This window comes from Mugil cephalus, chromosome 5 (assembly GCF_022458985.1).
Source record: "Mugil cephalus isolate CIBA_MC_2020 chromosome 5, CIBA_Mcephalus_1.1, whole genome shotgun sequence".
Lineage (NCBI taxonomy): Eukaryota > Metazoa > Chordata > Actinopteri > Mugiliformes > Mugilidae > Mugil > Mugil cephalus.
Genome location: NC_061774.1, coordinates 16,858,227 through 16,874,290, shown reverse-complemented (window position 1 = coordinate 16,874,290; position 16,064 = coordinate 16,858,227). Strand labels below are relative to the sequence as shown.

The 16,064-nt window shown below is 47.7% G+C and overlaps 1 protein-coding gene across 7 annotated transcripts in view; it reads right to left on the bottom strand.

Annotated features, from left to right (window-relative positions):
* The window catches only part of unc5a (unc-5 netrin receptor A), a 134,479-nt gene that overhangs the window by 22,217 nt on the left and 96,198 nt on the right, over window positions 1–16,064 (bottom strand). For 2 of the 7 annotated variants that reach the window (XM_047585064.1, XM_047585066.1), the window contains exons 6-9: window positions 14,342–14,509; window positions 7,630–7,794; window positions 2,079–2,309; window positions 1,045–1,344 (exon numbers count right to left, since the gene is read on the bottom strand). In XM_047585064.1, the coding sequence (XP_047441020.1) occupies window positions 1,045–1,344; window positions 2,079–2,309; window positions 7,630–7,794; window positions 14,342–14,509 (864 nt within the window). The remainder of the gene's footprint in view (window positions 1–1,044; window positions 1,345–2,078; window positions 2,310–7,629; window positions 7,795–14,341; window positions 14,510–16,064) is intronic. The other 5 variants (XM_047585067.1, XM_047585068.1, XM_047585069.1 and 2 more) reach the window with 3 other exon arrangements.

Sequence of the window (16,064 nt, the reverse complement as noted above, 5' to 3'; positions counted from 1 at the left end):
AATGTTGGTTTAGACAGCAAGCGGTTCTCAGGTTATAAATAATGATGGACGGGCAGAGATAGCATGAGCTGAGCCTAACGCTCCAGCGCTCCATGGTATGTAGAGACGGTATCTAAGAGCTAAAATATAAAACACCCTCGGGCTGAGTCAAGCTCTGGAGCAGACAAAACAACTGGACCAAGGAAGGAAAGGAAGGTGTGCTTCAGATCGGACTGTGGAAGCAGAACAGACCAAACATAGGATTTCTGATAGCTGACATGTATATTTTATAATGAATTAAAAAGCTACACTGGGTTTAAAGCTTTATTATAACGAAAAGAACCAGTCCCTCCTTTATATTGCCACATCTGCACCTCCCCTGAAGCGTTTCCAACAGGTTGAGAATTTGCTTGTTGGCACAGCGCGTGACTGACCTGTGTGAGCAGACTCGTGCACTTTTAAGAGTGAGAGCATAGCCCCGTTTAAACCAGGCACAGAGGAGAATTTGGATGCAATAAAAGCACAGATATAGCAGAGTGCAATATTTAAAAATCCAAAATATCATTCGCAAACAGGCTCAACAACAAAAAGAAAAAAAGAACGACTCAGTATCTAAAAGGAGAGGGGTCATCAGGTCCGGCTCCATTCAAAGAGCTTTAATTCCTATCATTACGTCGCAGTAACACAACGTATGAACACCACGCTGTGATGGTGCCGATTCCTGCGGATCAATCTGAGAATAAACTGACATTAAACTTAAAAATCTATTAAAATTGTATCCTACAGCATGCAGTTTAGTTGGCATATTAGGAGTGAATTGTGGTGAGCACACATTACTTATCCCTGTAATGGTATGGTAGGAAACACCTCCTTTCTATTGTCTCGTACTTACCCTGTCATTTCTTCTGAACTCTTCACAACCTTGAGAACATAAACAAACATACAAGGTGCAATGCTCTGCAGCACCCACATGGCTGCATTGTGATGCAAAAGGTCCCAGATGAAGATCACTTCACATGACTCGTTAATAAAAAGTAATTTAGTTTTGGTTTATTTGAAACCTACCTGTGTTGGGGATCGTCAGCCTCCCACCTAGGAAGTTAAAGGTGCCGTAGGAGGTGTTGGCAACATCGCGGGGCAGCGTCTTGAAGTAGGTCTGAGTGGACAGGCGGCTCACGAAGTCCGAGGGGTCGGAGTTGAGCTTGCCATTGTGCAGAGTGTGCGAGCCGTTCGGAAGCGGGTCCAGCAGGGGCCCGTTGGTCATTGAAAACTTCCCGGTGGTGTCGTGGCGAGAGCGCAGCGTGCCCTGGTAGCTGGTGGTGGTGGTGGTGAGGTCAGGCTGGATGGTGAGCAAATGGGAGTTCTCTGTTTCAAACGAAACGGAGAACGGAAAACAGACAAAAGCAAATGTGTGACTCTCCGCGAGTGGCGGGTGGCGAGGCTCCTACATCACAGAGACAGGCCTCACACTCTCTAAAGCTGTCGCGACTCGCGCACAGAAAACTGAAACAAACACGCAAAAAGACACATGGTGCAGAAGAACGGAGTGCTCTTGACAATACACAAACACAAATTTCACCAGTCAATTCTCATGCCCTCTCCCTTCTCTCGCTCAGTCTCTCTCTGTCTGTCTCTTTAGCAACCACACAATCAATTCCAAACACAACTCACACACAGCTTAGCATCCAGAATATATAAAAGCTTTTTTTTTTTTTCTTCCACAGTGAATCACAGGCACAGCAACCCAGTTCCCCATCTCCATCCAACTCAGACAGTTGTATTTCTATTACTCGCTGTTAAACCTCAGAGGCTCCACACAGGCAGTAAACAGAGTGGGTACATTTCCTGACAATGAGGTGGTGGCGAAACATAATGTGTCAGGCAGGCAAATAAACAGCTCGTGCACCTCACGCACACAAAGGAACGCGCGGCATAATAAATCCTTCTTAGACCGCAAACCACTCTAAACACATTCACACCACCTCCACAACAACAAACAAACAAACAAACAAACAGGATCGGCGGTACATGTAGATGAGTGCTGCACGGTCACAGTGGAAGACGGACGGACGAGGGTAGAACAAAGAACAGTGTCCTACTGCTGTGGGGGGGAGGCCTGCGTGGCCGCGGCGCCCACACACCTGGCTTGCTGGGCTTGATGCCCATGGGCTGGAAGCCAGTGGTGAGGATGGAGGAGTCCGCCACGTCGGCATCCAGGCCCTCCTTCTTGCGACGGTAGACGAGGACGACGACGATGAGCAGCAGAGTCAGACACAGGGCCACCGCCACAATGCCCACGTAGAGCGCCACGTCCTCGGCCCCACTCGCGGCTTAAAGGGGGGAGAGACACAGAAGGAAATTAGTCGAGATTGAAAAAAAAAAAATCTTTTATTGTGTTCACTTGAGTTTAAAAGCATGCCGTTGGTTACGGATGCCTTCACTGCCACTGAACGCTGCAATGACTTAGTCCACGACTGACCCAGAGTTAAGAGCAAAGCATCAAGTATTAGCCAACCTGTGGACTATTAAAGAAAAAAAAAAAAAGAAAAAAAAGAAGCATTACCTTACTTTATTTCTGCACTAGATAAAAATATCTTAGTGAGTCTCAACATGTTCCTCCTCTCTCCTGTCTTTTTCTCTCTTTCTCTAAGCACACAACACCCCCAAGAGAGACACAGGGAAAATGAAGGATTTGCTTATGAAATTCTAGCACCTCTTATTGAACGTCTCTCTCGCAAAAGCACAGGAGCGTCTTCCTCCCAAAAGTAGAGTATGAAGATGACAGCTAAGCCCAGACAAACATCGGTGTGTGTGTGTGTGTGTGCATGCGTGCGCTTTGCAGGAGAATGGGATTTTCTACGGCTGTCTCCCTGGGCTGGGGGAATTTGGTGGCGGAGGTGGAGGACGCTCCTGGGGCCCTTGTGGAGGGCTATTGTGCCGGGGAGCCACGGGGGCGTAGCGCTGTCATCTGAACACAGTCGAGGAGGGGATGCGTCGAGCGGTGCGGCTCCGAGGGACGGAGAACAACAGCAGAGGTTAAAGTGCTGCTGGCTGAGCGTGCGTGTTGAGCTGACAACAAAAGGAGCAGGCCAGAAGCGGCGGGAGAGGAGCCAGCGTACGAGATGAAAAAAGAAAAAATTGAATTAAAAGACGGCCGTAAAGGGAAAAAAAAAGGCTAACAAGAGCACAGCGTGTGTCCCCGATTGTGCAGGGTGCATGTCAGCAGCGAGCAGCGACGCCACGTCCAAGAGGTTCGCTCGGAAATCCACCTGATCAAAACAGCGTTTGTCATATTTTGACGAACATCTTCAGGCTGCCGCTGTGTTTTTCCACCACTGTGTAATCCTAGCACTTGACAGGAACCGCACTCAACCTTGGAAACACCGATTTGACAGGTTTTAATTGGTGTTAGTAAATCTGTGACATGAGAACGGTACAATTAAATTAGCCAAGTGCTAACAGAATTGAGAAAAAAAAAAAAAACCCTTTCTCTTCTCTCTTTGTCTCTCATCTCTCTTCACCCGTGTGTTTGCCCTTGACTAAAAAAAAAGAAAAAAAAAGAAGAAAAAAAAAGAAATCCATTTCTTTGGACAAAACCGCCTGACATGGCCGCATCTTTAAGAGGAATGCCAGAATCTATTTCATGGGTGATTATCTTAGCACAATCTGATACTTTAAGTAGTGGGATTATTTGCGGCTAACGTTTACGGCGGCTCTTACTAATGCCAGAGATCTCTTGACATGTAATCAATTCTGAACGACTGGTTGAAGATAAACATAAGATGGTGCGTTTTGTACTCGAAGGCGTACAGCGCAGCATTCGCACGGACCGGACTTCATTTCATGAGCGCGGGATATATCCAGCCTCCAACCTCTCATCTATTTCGTCTGTTTGCCCGCTCGCGCCTCCATCCGCAGACTCCCCCTCTCCGTCTCGCTCTTTCCCCTCCTCGGGGAAGCGTAGAGGTGCTTAACTGCAAGCAGCCCGGCTAAACCTTCCACCTTCCACAATGAGCTCCAAAAAAGGTGGAGAGACTACGGCTGAACCCCTCATTAAGGTTCCCAAATCCAATTGTCTTGGTGAGTCAAAGGCCAGATGACGCTGTGATATTTCGACTTCTGGTGCCGCAGTCTACTGAGAGATCCGCAGCCTGACTAAAGACAAAACAACACCCGTCAGCAAGGAGAGCGCTCTCTACTGATTGGATAAACATAGCCTTAGATTGGCCGGTTGCTGTTTACTTTCTAAGGGCACACCAAAGACACCTGGCCAGCTTCAGATGCAAAGATCCGATATCTCTCCTCTTCCCTTTTTTCCGCCCTCACGCTGCAGTCTCGCGCCCAGAGAATAAAGTCAGTCAATCAGACAACTCTGCCTCTCCTTCCGCCTCCCTCTTCCTCTGTTCTGGCCGCAATCTCTGGTGGCTTATCAGAGCATCGCTGAGTGAAGTTTTATCTGACCCGCCAGGTGTCACAGGGAAACAATCCCGATGCTCACCAGAACCCCCTGACCAGCAGCTCCCCTCAGCCAACGCTCCCCCACTCATTGATTTCCATGATGCTGGCCAATAACTGAAAGGACATCCATCACACTTTAATTGACGTGGCTAATCAGGTTTTATAATTGGATGGGCTTTACTTTAGTCCCTCTTTAACATGCCCCCTCTCTTTCCACGCACACACTCTATACCAATTTACCTCTCTCCCACCCTGTCATCCGTCATTCCATCGTTCATTTCCACTTGATTTAATTGCCGGCAAAGAACTTTTGATTCTCTTTGTGTGTGACCTCTCGTTGAGATCGACACCGGCCTGGGGATAATGTGGATGTGATGAGCTTTTTTTTTTTTTTTCTTCCTAGAGCTGACCCCAGGCCAGAGTCTGTTTGCTCCCCCTGCTTTCTCTGAGCTTTCAGCTCAGCTCCTCAGACTCCCTCCAGGGCTGTCTGGCTGGTTTGGGATCAGTTTCTGAATTGAGATGGGCCGGTATAATTCATCTCCTCTAAGGCAGCGTATCCGGCTCCTGTTGGAAGTTTGGACCCTCGCCGTATTGACAGTCAGCACAATGTCCGCACCTGATAGTCTTCAACTCCTTTCTCTCTGCTGCATTGATAAATAAGAGCTTTGGGGGCTCCCGCGCCTCCTCCCTGAGCATTTATCAGGAGATCTGAGAATATATTTCATCCCATGGCCAATCCTAGTCACATGCCCGAAGATGAATAGCACTGGAGTTCTTAAGGTCAGGGAAATATGGCTACTAAAACTCTCAAAGTGAACGTGACCATTACTATTGCCCACAATACAGTCGTCCCATCCCTCAGCGGCTCCTCGTGAAATATGGTCCAAAATAAATGTTGAGCCATTTTTCACCCGGCGCCGCGACCCTGCCCTGACAAACAACCCCGTGACGAAAACATCAGCTTCTCCGCCACCAAATTAGCCCCCAAAATCCAAAAAAAGCGTCTACAGATAAATTGATAGTTCGACGTGCCTGGCACAATCATCTGAGACGCCCCCAAAACGGGACGCTGCTCAAATTAAGTTTATTACCTTCATTACACGCATTAAGCCGAATAATTGTGTTTATGTTGTCCTAATTTCCTGTGGCTCAAAATACGATGCGATGTTATTTCTCCCACTATCCTTTCTGTGCCCTCTAACACCTGGCTGCCATTTTGGCCCTGGCCTGGTGCCAGCGTGTTTATTATTTCGCCGCACAGACTTTGCATTTGCTACTTCATGCGCCTCACTTGTTTGCTTTATGAAACCGATCCCAGCTTGGTCAGATCTGTTTATTTTCACACTGTAACACAAACCTGAGATTCTCAAACATGCAATACTCAAAACAATAAGCTCATCCAATGCAATTTCTGGCTTAATGAGGGAGATTAGAGATGTCTGCGAGGACAGCTTTTGTTGCGGAGTGACTGTGGTTCACCCTGCAGTTGTTGTGTTGGATTACACAGGAAGAGAAGGGTGCCTTTTGTTTCAGGGGGGAAGTTTTCCATCTCGGCTAATAGTCTGCAGACATGGTTGAAGTATGGGAGTTGCTGACGAGCCAAAACCCATCTTGCTATTTTGCTTATTATAATACTTCACGCAGCAATTGTCTGTGGAGACGCATCTGCTGGGAACAGATTGGGACAGGCATTCTTCAGAGGACAGCACTCTGCTCTGCACTGTCAGTGTAAACACCGAGTGTCTCCGTGTGTGTTTGTGTTTGTGTGAGGAACAATGACTGGCATCTTTGTGTATATATCTTGCCTCTCTGGGGAGGAGCTGCTGACCTTTGATGATAGGCCGACTGAGCTCCCCGGTTCACTGCACCAGCCACACTCAGCCACGGGTTGACACGTGCACATGCACGCACATACTGGCATGGTGCTAACACGTATGCGCAATGCAACATTCACATGCAGCAGACCCTCTGCAGATATTGCGCGACCCTCTCCCTCTCCGCCCCTCTCCCGTGCATCGGTCCATTTGATCATATCAATCAGCGCACAATACATAATTTAGTTTATTAATTCACTGGCCCACGTCGGCCGAATCCCCATTAAAGCTCCACGCGGATCAACCAGACAGCGCACTATTTATAACATTTTCTCTGTGAGACGCCACCCCGAGACTCATCGTCTGTGGATGGGAAGCTGCAATATCTTTCTTTGATATCTGTCGGGAGTCACAGAGCTCTCCCTTCATGTCCATCTGGTCGCCAGCGGACCCTGTGGTGCCACTTTCCACTCCACTGCCGGTTCGGCCGGGATGAGCCTTTGTGGTTTCTAATCCTGACAGTGTGCACGTGCCCTATTAATGGCGCGCAGGGGAGTGGCGCCACAGTGTTCGCCGCTATTAAGCTACTTATACATCTGTGCATGTGCAGAGCATAAATACATATGCATGTCAAAATAACGACGCCCAGGCCATGTATGTTTTCACAGCTGATTTGACCCATTGCATTAACCAGATGAGAGATGCTTTCATGCTCGACTCTATTAATAGGTCAGTGAGGAACACTGCACGGAACCATGTGGTAAGGTGGTGTATTATCTTAGCAGCAAGTATCGTACCAGTGTTAATTAGATATGATCGTATGAAAAGGTCAAACAGGTTGGAATGAGCCGGCGGGCTCTACCCGTGTCTGGTGAGATGGACGTCATTCCTCGGTAAACCATTTGTGCGATCTATCACAAGATGTTGATAGTGGGGCAAATTATTTTTTTTTTATATAATAAAAGGAGGAGGGCTTCTCTTTCCTAAGTGGGAAATGTTTTACGAATGAAAATCCCATCCTTCTCTGCAACCCTCACTACAGGGGCTATTTGATGCTCATCTCGTACACCTGTTTTTCCGTGTATCGTTTGTGATCTACTTGTCGTATCTGATGAAGTCTCTTAAACTGATCAGAGTTTCATTTTGGAATACATCTTTCACTTTAGCCTCCAATGTCGCATTATTATTATTTTCTTTAATCAGCTGCATATTCTCTAGCTATAGCTTTAAAATGTTGTTCGGAGCAGATTTATTGATTTCCATTTCCATTTGCCCCTCATCAGCTAAGTTATAACGAGCAAGCACATAACAAATCAAACAATCCCATCTGCAGAGAGCAGCTAAAGAGTTTGCAGTGTGTGGGCGGTAGCGTACTCACTCTGTGGGCACTGCTCACTGGTACAGTTGAGAGACTGGAGGTCGACCCCTTGGCACTCCTTGCCCCCGGTGCCAGGTGAGGGCTGGGTGCACTCTCTGCTCCTCCACATGGAACAGTCTGCGCCGCACGCTGACCACTTGCTCCACTCGCTCCAGCCTCCGTCCACTGGAAACATACAGAAGAAGAAGAAAAATGCATGAGCACAGCAGCAAGAACCTCATATCAAACACTGACATGTGAGCGCACAGGGAAAAAGCAATCGATTTGAAAACATGCCGAACAGTTGCAATAAACCAAACCGAATCTTCTTTCTACAAACTGAACTGATCAGACTCTACAAAGAGAAGCTCAGAAGAAGCAGCAGCGTAAAAAAGCAGCGGCGTAAAAAAGCAGCGGCGCCTTCGCGTGCGAGACGAGGAGAAACGTGTTGGATAACATCCACTTCCTCTAAAATGGAAACCTGGTAAGGAGAACCTTAAAAAGACATGCAAATCCACTTGCAAACGCTGAAATCCAGCAGCTGCGCACAGGAAACCAAAGCGTGTAAAACCGCTGAGGAGAGCCACATCGCCTCTGTTCGTCTCTTCTTTGTTTATATTCGACATGGAAATCAAACGCAACGGAGTTAAACCTCACCGCTACGAAGGGGTTGTGGATGCCGCTGTGGTCTGGTGAACCGAGCAGCTAAAACAGAACAGTGAAAAGAATTTGACCCCTGGGAAATAGGCCCGGCAGCCCACAGTGAAGCGCACATGTATGCACGAATGCCTCTGTTTTAAAAAATTCTGCTATAAATCAATATTTGTGGGAGGAAACAAAGGTCAAACAAGGTGTTACTGTGGCGACGGCAGAGCTGTCTGCACTGTGACACCCGATACAGGTGGCTTTGGCCTGAGAAGAGAAGAATGTACATTACACTGGTGGTGTAACTTCAAACATCCCAACATCAGCACGAGCAAAATGAAACAAACTGAAATGGTGATAGTTTTTAGTGTGGAGGAAAAAATCTGCAGCTTTACCCTACACACACACACCCACACACACACACACACACACACACACACACACACACACACAGGGAGGCCATATTGCCTAGGTGGGGGTAATTTGCCATTGTGGCCGGCGGGGGGTGGAGGCTCGGAGTGATATTGAGAATGACACAGTGCCCGGCCTGGGGAAGGTTACCATAGGGCTAATGGGGGAAAAGACCAGTAATGAGGTCTCATGGGGGAAAAAGCCAGTGTCTTGCTCTTTCTCTCTCCCAAATGTGAGGGTGAAGGGGACCTGACGAGAATCACCTCTCTCTCACACACACACACACACGCACATGGTACGTGCACACCTCTATGACGGCAGCAACCCTTCCCCTCACCGACCTAAGGGCAAGGAAACCTTAGTGCTCATTAATCCGAGCAATAAGAGAGTTGCAGGGGGCATGACCCCCGAGGAGCAGGTCTGACAGGTCATGAGGGTTTGGTTGATAAAACACAAGTGAGATGTTACTGTGGGCGAGGCTACCTATTAGCGCATATCTGCTTTTTTTTTTTTTTAAATTTTGTCATAATGCCATGCCCTATTTGGAAAACCAGATAAAAGCCTCTGTGAAGCGTATTGGAACAAGTGCATGAATTAAACCCTGCTCCCACACGAGCCTGTTTGTCTGTGCGTGTCCTCGAATGATTCCTGGAAATGAGAGCGAATTTGCAGTGAATCTACATGTGTGTGTTTCGTGGGATGCTGACACAGCTTGGGCTTTTTTTTTTTTTTTTTTGCAGTCAGATCCATTTGGCAGAGAGAGCAGAACCAATCAGATAATTGTCCTTGTTTGGCATTGAGTGGACCCATCCGTGGGCCAGTGGGCTGATTATCCAGGCTGGGAATGAGAATGATTGAATAGCGAATTACAACCTAATGAATATATTATGTCGCCCCTCAGTTTATCCACACCACTGTGAAATAAAGAGATGAGATCAACATCTGCCCTGATGAGGTGATGAAATTCAACTTCTCTTTTCCACCACAAAGCAAGACTAATGGCCATGCAAATGACATTTTCAAACAAGGAGATTGGTGTGGAAACAAAGTGATGCTCATGAGGATGCGGGCGACACGCAAGCACTGTGACCCAAGGCTGAGGAAAATCAAAGAAAGATGGCGATGCATAAACAGCCCTTGATGGCCTGCGTCTCAATACCGACTGTGAGCACACGCTTTGCATATTTTCAGAAAGTGAGGACGAGCGGAGACACGGGAAACGTATGGGCAGCATGAAATGAACTTTCTGCCGGTAAGAAGTGGAAAGAAACGCAGCGAAGCGAGAAAATGAACAAGCTCCTTGATTTAGGTTGTTCAAATTTAAGGCTGGAATTAGGGCCCAACCTCATCCTCCCATTTTGTCACAATCCACATAAGAAAACCATCATCCGCAGCTACGTTTTTTTCTTATCAAATCTCCAGAAAGAGATTGTTAGCGCCACTGCAAAAGGCACCTTAGCTGATTTTCAATCACGCGGCACCGCAGGTTTCAGGTCAAGCAGGTCTCCGAAGAGGGACAGTAATACAATAACCCAGTGGCAAGCCCCCATTTGGACATGTTGCCAAGGGGAGAAGAAAAAGGAATCTGACCATTCTTTACAGGTTGGTAGGAGGGTCTGTTTGAGCCTTTGCTGTTCAAAATGACAATGGCCGCTGATGCACGCCGCCTGAGATCGCCGGACACCTGTGGTTTCCATGTCCTTGAGGGGGAACACAAGGAGCGGAGAAGTGCCACTGAGACCAGCAGGCCTCCCCTCTGCTTTCACTGTCCTGTAAACACATGTGCACAGAAGCAACCCTTAATCCCAGTGTTCAAAGGATGATGGGGGGAGAAAAAGAAGCCACAAACCCATGGAGGGCGCTGGTAGCTTAGTCAGGGAAGTGCGCGTGATCCAGCAGAGATTAATCACCAAATCTCAGCCCGCGATTCTGACAAAATCTGATGGAAATATTTATATCAGATTGTTCTTGCCGATTGTGGTGTCGACTGTAATCAATAACCCTTCTGTTGCCTAAACCGCTGAAACAAACCAAACTGAGACAGAATGAAATATGAAGAGGCTGGGCCAAAACAAATGGCACCAAATGATTAAAAATGATGCGAGGCTGTCACCAGATGGCTACCGTCTTTTCACGAGCGAACTAATGTGTTTTTCTGTCTCATTTATTAGCCATAGCCTTTATTTATTCGCCGCATAAAATATGGAGACTTCGGAGCGATCTATATTATCTAGAAACACGAGCACAATACAATTAGATTTTTGCCTGCAGTGCAGACAGTAGGCATACGGGTGCTAACTTGCATGTGTACAACACACAGACAAGCACGCATGCACAAATCCACCAGCCCCGAGTCTGTTTATTTTCCATCTAGTAGAATTCTCACGACTCCTCTGGCAAGCCTGAGGGATCAGTGCTATATTTAAATAATTCACACGAGTTAGACATCTCTTCAGGTTGTTTGGTGTTCTCTCTCATATCGGGCAACAGTTCAGCTCATTTGTGTGGGGTAGGTGTCATCGTGTCGCTTCCAAAACTGGGGACTGACTATTTGCTTTTGGCTCAGGTAGTGTTTGTCTTTGTTGGAAATGTTGGAACGATGTGACATTTCGCCATGACTGCTGGCTCCGACCACAAGTCAGTGCAGGCCAGGGGAAGAGTCAATGAAAGGGTGAGGGATGGACTGCGGAATTATGTGGGATACTTTGGCGGGCTACGCCGAGGCGGAGACAAAAGGAAAGACGAAGGCAGAGAGAGGAAAGAGAAATGGAGATAAGCCCTTGCATAGTTTGGCTACTCGATGTCTCAAGTGTTGATCTGCTCTGCTCTGAGCCTCCGGCTTTAGCCTCAGCCTCAGCCGCCGCCACCTCCTCCTCCTCCACAGTTCCCTGCGTCTCTCTCAGCATGGAGCCCATCTGATCTGCCACACAGGCCTCTGCCAACTCTCATTAAACACTTTGGAGACTTAGACAAAAATACAGATGAGCCTCTCTCGCTTCACACTTTCCGACGAGAGGTGGGAGCTCACTTTTTGACACATAAGTCATCGTGAACGGACTCGTGGAGGGCTCGGTTGCCGAACAGGCCGCCTGTGTCAGCTCGAAGAAGCCGATATTATGCATGCGTAGGAAAATATGCCTGCGTGTCCGCACTACTCGGGGAAGGAACCATGCTACTTTTTAAATGTGGAACAACAAATGGCCATCGGCGGGTCCGCGAGAACCACACAAAGACTTCGCCTCGGAGACGCAGAGACAAATTACAGCCTCGGCATGTTGTTGGTTCCAAATTTAAATTGATTTGTTTCCAGCGAACACTCATTCAGCTGACAGCGTCTTTTATCCCTAAAGGATGAATACGGCGAATCCGAGAGGCCATCAACGCGTTCAGGACAAAACAGGCTGCAGCTGCAAATAACACAGCATAAGCAGCTAAAAACAAAATCTATTTTTTTTCTGACCAATTTCAAAGCCGTGATGCTGTCAGTTAAATACACCAGAGAGCTAATAATCAACAAAAAAAATCTTAGTCTGGATAATTAATGAACTCTTGAAACAAGACCAGTATTAAATCATGCAATTTTAAAAACGCAGCTCCAAAAACAAAGACAGTGTAGAGGGAAAAAGCCTCTCAAGGCCAACTTAAAAAAAAATATATATATATAAAGTACACTTCTTCTGAATCTAAATGTCAGCCGTGTCTAAATAAATAACACAATGTCTATCTGCAGCATTACAGCTCCACATCCAATCCATCCCTCTCAAGTCTCTTTCTTCTGAAATGGACTGCAATCGCCATTCAGACATGTGACTGCTATAAGCACGGTGATAATTAAAGTTGTTATCCAGCGTGGAGTGCTCTCCGCAGGGCCGGGCTCTCGCCCCTCGCTGAATGTGAATCCTATACGATCGTCTATTCATGCATTCAGGCTGATGATTCATACACGTGTTGATCACGTATCTGATGAATCGACAAGAGGGCTCGCATGTATGCGGAGGGGTTTGGTAGCAGGGCTGTACGTGTGACAAAATGACAAGAGCTGTCAGTTCATGTTGGGGAGGGGGAGGTGGGGGTTGGTGTGACTTCAAAGGCGCGTCTGAGTGCACAAGAGCCTCGGTGCCAACCATGATATGGAACAACAGCTCGTCAGCCCCTGCCATGGGGCTGCCGCGGCTTTAGGAGGAACCTTTCCGGGTGCAGGCGGTCGGGCAACAAGTGAGAAAGGGAGGCTGAGACTACCCTCTGTTGTCGGACAACAGGACTGATGGAGGTGCAAGCGGGGTCGCGTTTCTCTAGGATCTCTCATCAAGAGAGAAAAATTGAGTTCTTTCTCCTCCGAAGTCTCTGGAAACTGTGTTCACGCGGCACAATGCAATTTTTGTCACAACGCCTTAATGGCTGAAATTACACACTTTCTCCTAGCGGAGCAAGAGAATGATAGAGGAGGGAGGGCTTTGGTCTAACAATAGCAGCTTGGACTGACATTAATCTCTTTAAGCTCATGGAGGTCAGTACCCTGCTTTGCTGCGGAGGAATGTCAAGCATCCCAAGGCACCATCTAATTCCATTACTAGTTGCTCCAATAATTTCAGATCCATCCAGATCCTGACGGAGCGTCATGCGTTTCCTCTGTCTTCCTCCTCCCGCTTGTATTCCAGAGGGCCGTGTTACTTACACTCGTGCTTGACATCTAGTGATGTCTTTACATGGGGGATGTGTAACGCGACCCGTTGATTCACTGTGGAAGATAACCTCTGTTTTAAGCGGGGAGACGCTGCCCCTGCTTGAGGTGTTGTATTTCCCTCTCTGCTATTTACCGAGCGTGGGAGATTTCTCCTGCGGTCAGCGCGGCTGCAGCGCCCCGACTATACGTCCGCCCAGCAGCCAGCTCTTGTGCACGCTCGGGCCTTTTCTACTTCTTTTTTTCAGTTCGCCTCGCTCCCTCGCTGCTTTGTTCCTGCCTTCCTTACACTGTATCTGATTCCATCTGTCTCCATCCCGGGCCTCCACCTTACACAATCCTTTTCCTGCCCCCCCCCTCTTCCTTTCGCTATCTCTCCCTCTGTCAGGGGGCTAATGTGGGACTGCAAATGAAGCAGCTTGACTTTCATCTCAGGCTAGCACAGATCAATATGTGTTGCTCACTATCAGGCAGGACACTCTCTGCCTCTCCGACGCTCTCGTGGGGGAGAGCGGGCAAGCAAATGAAATGCCCTCAACTCCTCACACGTAAACGTGGCGCGCGGGCCGCCATAATTCTGATTTTTATTGCCCATATTTACTACGCAGCCTGAGCGGCAAACAATAACAAATGCACTAGCTGGTGCGAGGCAGTACCACGGGACCATGTCTCTTCCAGCAGACACGTCTCGGAAATAAAAGCGGGGTCTGCGTACAGTGCACATGAAGAGATATGTGAACAAAGCGTTTTTATTAGTACATCACTTTCAGGACGAGGCCTTGCTGTGAAGACTAATAGGCTCCGACACTGCAGTGTAAGCGGACTAATTACAGGAAGCAACAGAAGCCTGACATCTAAGAAAGCGCCTAGGAGCTGCTGGTACAAAAGGGCAGCCAAAACAAAGATGAATTGATGACTTCTAAATGCAAAAGAATGCACAAAGAAAGCCACAGGAAGCCAAGCGCCACAGGACAAACAGGGTTGCCTGGGAGTTACCTGGACAGGTGGCCACACAGGCACTTTTCTGGACGTTCTGCCCCTCACAGGATGTGCCTCCATTCAGTGGCGTGGGGTTGGTGCAGCTCCGACTCCTCTTCTGCCAGCCACGCCCACACACGGCACTGCAGGACGACCAGGTGGTCCACGTGGACCAGCCGCCGTTGACTGTCAGACCAGTGCCAAGGGGAGGGGAGGGGAGGGGGGTGGCGGTGGATGGGTTGAGGTAGGGAGGGGATTGGGGTTGGATGGAGGAAGGGAGGGAGGGAGGGATGGATGAAGGGACAGAGCAGCCAGGATTACCCGACATGCACCAAGGAAAAATGTGTGCTGTGCTAGAATAATTGTGACTGCTGTTACACCGCAACAATTGGAAGAGCTGGAGCACGAGGGGCCGCTTCCTGTGTTCATGTGTCTGAGCTGGAATTACAACCAACTGCGGCGAAAAAACAAAATGGCTCCGACAGGGAGCGGAAAACATCACAGCTTGCCATCATTCACCGTAGGAAGTCAAAGTGACCAGTGGACATTTGAAATACTCGACTAGAATAACAGAAGGATATGATGCATAACCTTCACTGATGACATTGTCAATGTATAGACCGTGACATTTGAAAGGCAAATTTTCACGGCCATACATACATAAAACTACAAAACATCATATTTGTCCCAGTAATTCAGATCGCGTCCTTCACACGTCCACCACTGACTTCACACCACCACACATCAGTCGTCAAACTCAAGTAGAACTGTAGAGAACACCACTGTATAATTTATTCCCCTTTCATATTTGAAACTCAAAGTTCAGGCGGTTCAGAAACTGCACGGTGAATTTCCATTATTCTGAAGCAGCGGCCATGTTCTAAACCTGGTCCGCCTATTGGCACATAATTGGTGCTATATCTCTCCAACAGGGCAGGTGATTACATCAAATCATGCTGGTTCTCTTCCTGTATCTACTGTGTTTCCCTCAGCTTACAAGGTACAGAGATTCCTGATTTATTGACTTGAACAGCTCCGTCGTTCCTCCTCTGTACATACTCTCTTCCTAATTTCCCCCTAACTCTCTCCTGCGCTTGTCGTGGCTGAATCATTTCCTTGGCCTCTCTTTGCGATTGATTGCCCGCCACAGCGAGGTAAATTGCCAGGCATCTCGGCCCCTGATTACCTCTTAGCACAGAGTGCAGTCACACCAGCCAGGCCTTGTTAAAATGCATCTCTGGCCCCCTGTTGAACCCCCTTTGAAAAGTAGCGGTTATTAGGACTTTCTTCAGCTAGCTAGATTAACCAGCGTGGTAGAGGGTGATGCTTTCAGCTAACTGGATTTGTTCTATTCTGCTATAATTTTCAGTATAAGTGGAGTACAGTAACTTGTATACTTTTGACCAGTTTATAGAGTATGCGCGATTTAACCTCTATTAAAACAACAATTACGTTGCATTTGTTGTCTTATCTAACACATAGTGCAAAGAGCAGAATTAAAACTGCACATCTAGGAACCTCAGCAGTACGTTTTTCTTTTTTGTTGGGGGGGGGCAACTCCACAAGTGAAAATGATTGTTCGACAACACAAGACGGGCAAAAAAGAACTCTGTTCGCCTCCACAGTCAATTTAACTCCAAATATCTTCATCAAGCTTTTTAACAACAAGCTAATCAATTACAATCAACACTTGGAATGATTGCGCTTTTTTTTTATTTTTATGCCGGGGGCTCAGGGTAGA